The 2,312-nt window shown below is 36.0% G+C and overlaps 1 protein-coding gene across 1 annotated transcript in view; it reads right to left on the bottom strand.

Annotated features, from left to right (window-relative positions):
• ttc7b (tetratricopeptide repeat domain 7B) overlaps positions 1-2,312 on the bottom strand; it is a 22,435-nt gene that overhangs the window by 1,282 nt on the left and 18,841 nt on the right. The window contains exon 21 of the mRNA XM_025058512.1: positions 1,300-1,744. Coding sequence (XP_024914280.1) covers positions 1,300-1,744 — 445 coding nt within the window. The remainder of the gene's footprint in view (positions 1-1,299; positions 1,745-2,312) is intronic.

Raw genomic sequence — 2,312 nt, 5'->3', positions numbered from 1 at the left:
ACATTTTTAAAAATAATTTTACAAAAGATTTTTGTCAAAGATTGTTTTTGACCAGAAATGACATATGAAATTCACATTTTGACATCAAACTTAATACAATTTTTTTTCTAAAAATGTTTTCTAAATGCCCTAATTTTATGAATAACATGAAAGAAAGGATAACATTTAAAAAAATATTTTTTCAAAAATTTTCATCAACATTTTTTAGTTTTTGACCAAAAATACCATGAAAAGTTTACATTTTGATAGAAAATTTTTATAAAAGAAAATTTCTAAAAATGTTCTCTAAATGCCCTAATTTTATGAGAAACATTCAGGAAAAGATAACAGTTTGTAAAAATTTTACAAAGATCTTTTTTTAGTTTTTGACCAAAAATGACTTAAAGTTCACATTTTTACAGAAGTTTTTCAAAATGTTTTCAAAATGCCATACTTTTTGAGGAATATGCAGGAAAAGACAACATTTTACATTTTTGGTCAAACTAACATTTTTTTTTTTCAAAAAATGTTTTTGAAAGCTGAATGTTGGTCAGCAGCTGAAAAACCATGATGAAAATATTTTTTTTAATATTTCAAAATATGTATTTTGAAATGTGCATTAGAATTTCTATTTTGAAATCTTTCGGTAAATTCCCTTTTGCATGTCATGTTGGTCAGATTGAAAAATTAAGAAAACATTTTGGAAATAATTTTAGCTTTTTTATGTTTGTCATTAAATTATTAATTCTGAGAAATTGTATAGATTTTTTTAAAATTATTGTTAAAAGGCTGATTTTATCATGTCATAAATTAGTATTCAACAATAAAAAATAAAAACCCTACACACTTATCTTAAGATTGATTTTTTTAATATGAGTCATAAAGATGAGTTTCAGTCCAACATCTGTTCCATATTTTTACTTCTTACAGATGGGAAGAATTCCAGATGAAGGAAAGCATCAACAGTTGAACCACAACAGCCCTCGATCTGACAACAACCAAAAGGTACGACTTTACGGCTGTTGTTGAAGAAATTACTGTTTAGTCGTTCAGTTAGGACAGAAATTTAATTTTTAATAAATAAATACAGATTTTAAAAGCATACGTTTCTAAGGAGGGCGGAGTGTCGAGTCACCAGGTTAGAGGTGTGAATGGGGAGTGGTACCATGATTGGAGGTGTGAATGGGGAGAGGTACCATGATTGGAGGTGTGAATGGGGAGTGGTACCATGATTGGAGGTGTGAATGGGGAGAGGTACCATGATTGGAGGTGTGAATGGGGAGTGGTACCATGATTGGAGGTGTGAATGGGGAGCGGTACCATGATTGGAGGTGTCAGGTGGATCAAAGGTGGTTTCAGGTGGATCAAAGGTGGTAACAGGTGGATCAAAGGTGGTAACAGGTGGATCAAAGGTGGTAACAGGTGGATCAAAGGTGGTAACAGGTGGATCAAAGGTGGTAACAGGTGGATCAAAGGTGGTAACAGGTGGATCAAAGGTGGTAACAGGTGGATCAAAGGTGGTAACAGGTGGATCAAAGGTGGTAACAGGTGGATCAAAGGTGGTAACAGGTGGATCAAAGGTGGTAACAGGTGGATCAAAGGTGGTAACAGGTGGATCAAAGGTGGTAACAGGTGGATCAAAGGTGGTAACAGGTGGATCAAAGGTGGTAACAGGTGGATCAAAGGTGGTAACAGGTGGATCAAAGGTGGTAACAGGTGGATCAAAGGTGGTTTCAGGTGGATCAAAGGTGGTTATAAACAACTTCTTTAGTTTTCAATCAGCTTTAATTTTAATTTCCATCGTTGTTTCAGTCGTTCATTTACAAAGGCTTAATCGTCAGATAAACAGTCAAACAGTCAAACAGACGGTAACTGACAGCTGGACAGTCAGACAAACAGACAGTAACTTTGTTCTCATAGTCAGAAAAATGGCACCTCCTGGTGGACAATGAAGGAAACGTTAATGTGATGCAGCAGCAGCTCAGGTGAAACTACACTGAAAAATAAAATGTGTGTGTGTGTGTGTGTGTGTGTGTGTGTGTGTGCTGCTCCTGCCTATCACAACACACGTTACACATTTAAAATCAAGCTAATCTATTGTTAGTCATGTTCACTAACCATTAACCTACGACAGGACTGGACAAGATCGGTGACCTTCGACCTTTGGATGAATCACTGATGAAGAAATGAACGACATTTGAACTGTGTTTCAAACCAATGACCTCCTGTTGCCGGGCAGACATTTGGCATCATGTCTGTCCATGTTAACTGTGTGTGTGTGTGTGTGTGTGTGTGTGTGTGTGTGTGTGTCTCTCAGTGCGCGCGGGGGGGTG

Source organism: Cynoglossus semilaevis, chromosome 1 (assembly GCF_000523025.1).
Source record: "Cynoglossus semilaevis isolate Cse_v1.0 chromosome 1, Cse_v1.0, whole genome shotgun sequence".
NCBI lineage: Eukaryota > Metazoa > Chordata > Actinopteri > Pleuronectiformes > Cynoglossidae > Cynoglossus > Cynoglossus semilaevis.
Note: the sequence above shows the minus strand (reverse complement) of the source record. Positions and strands in the feature narration are given on the sequence as shown.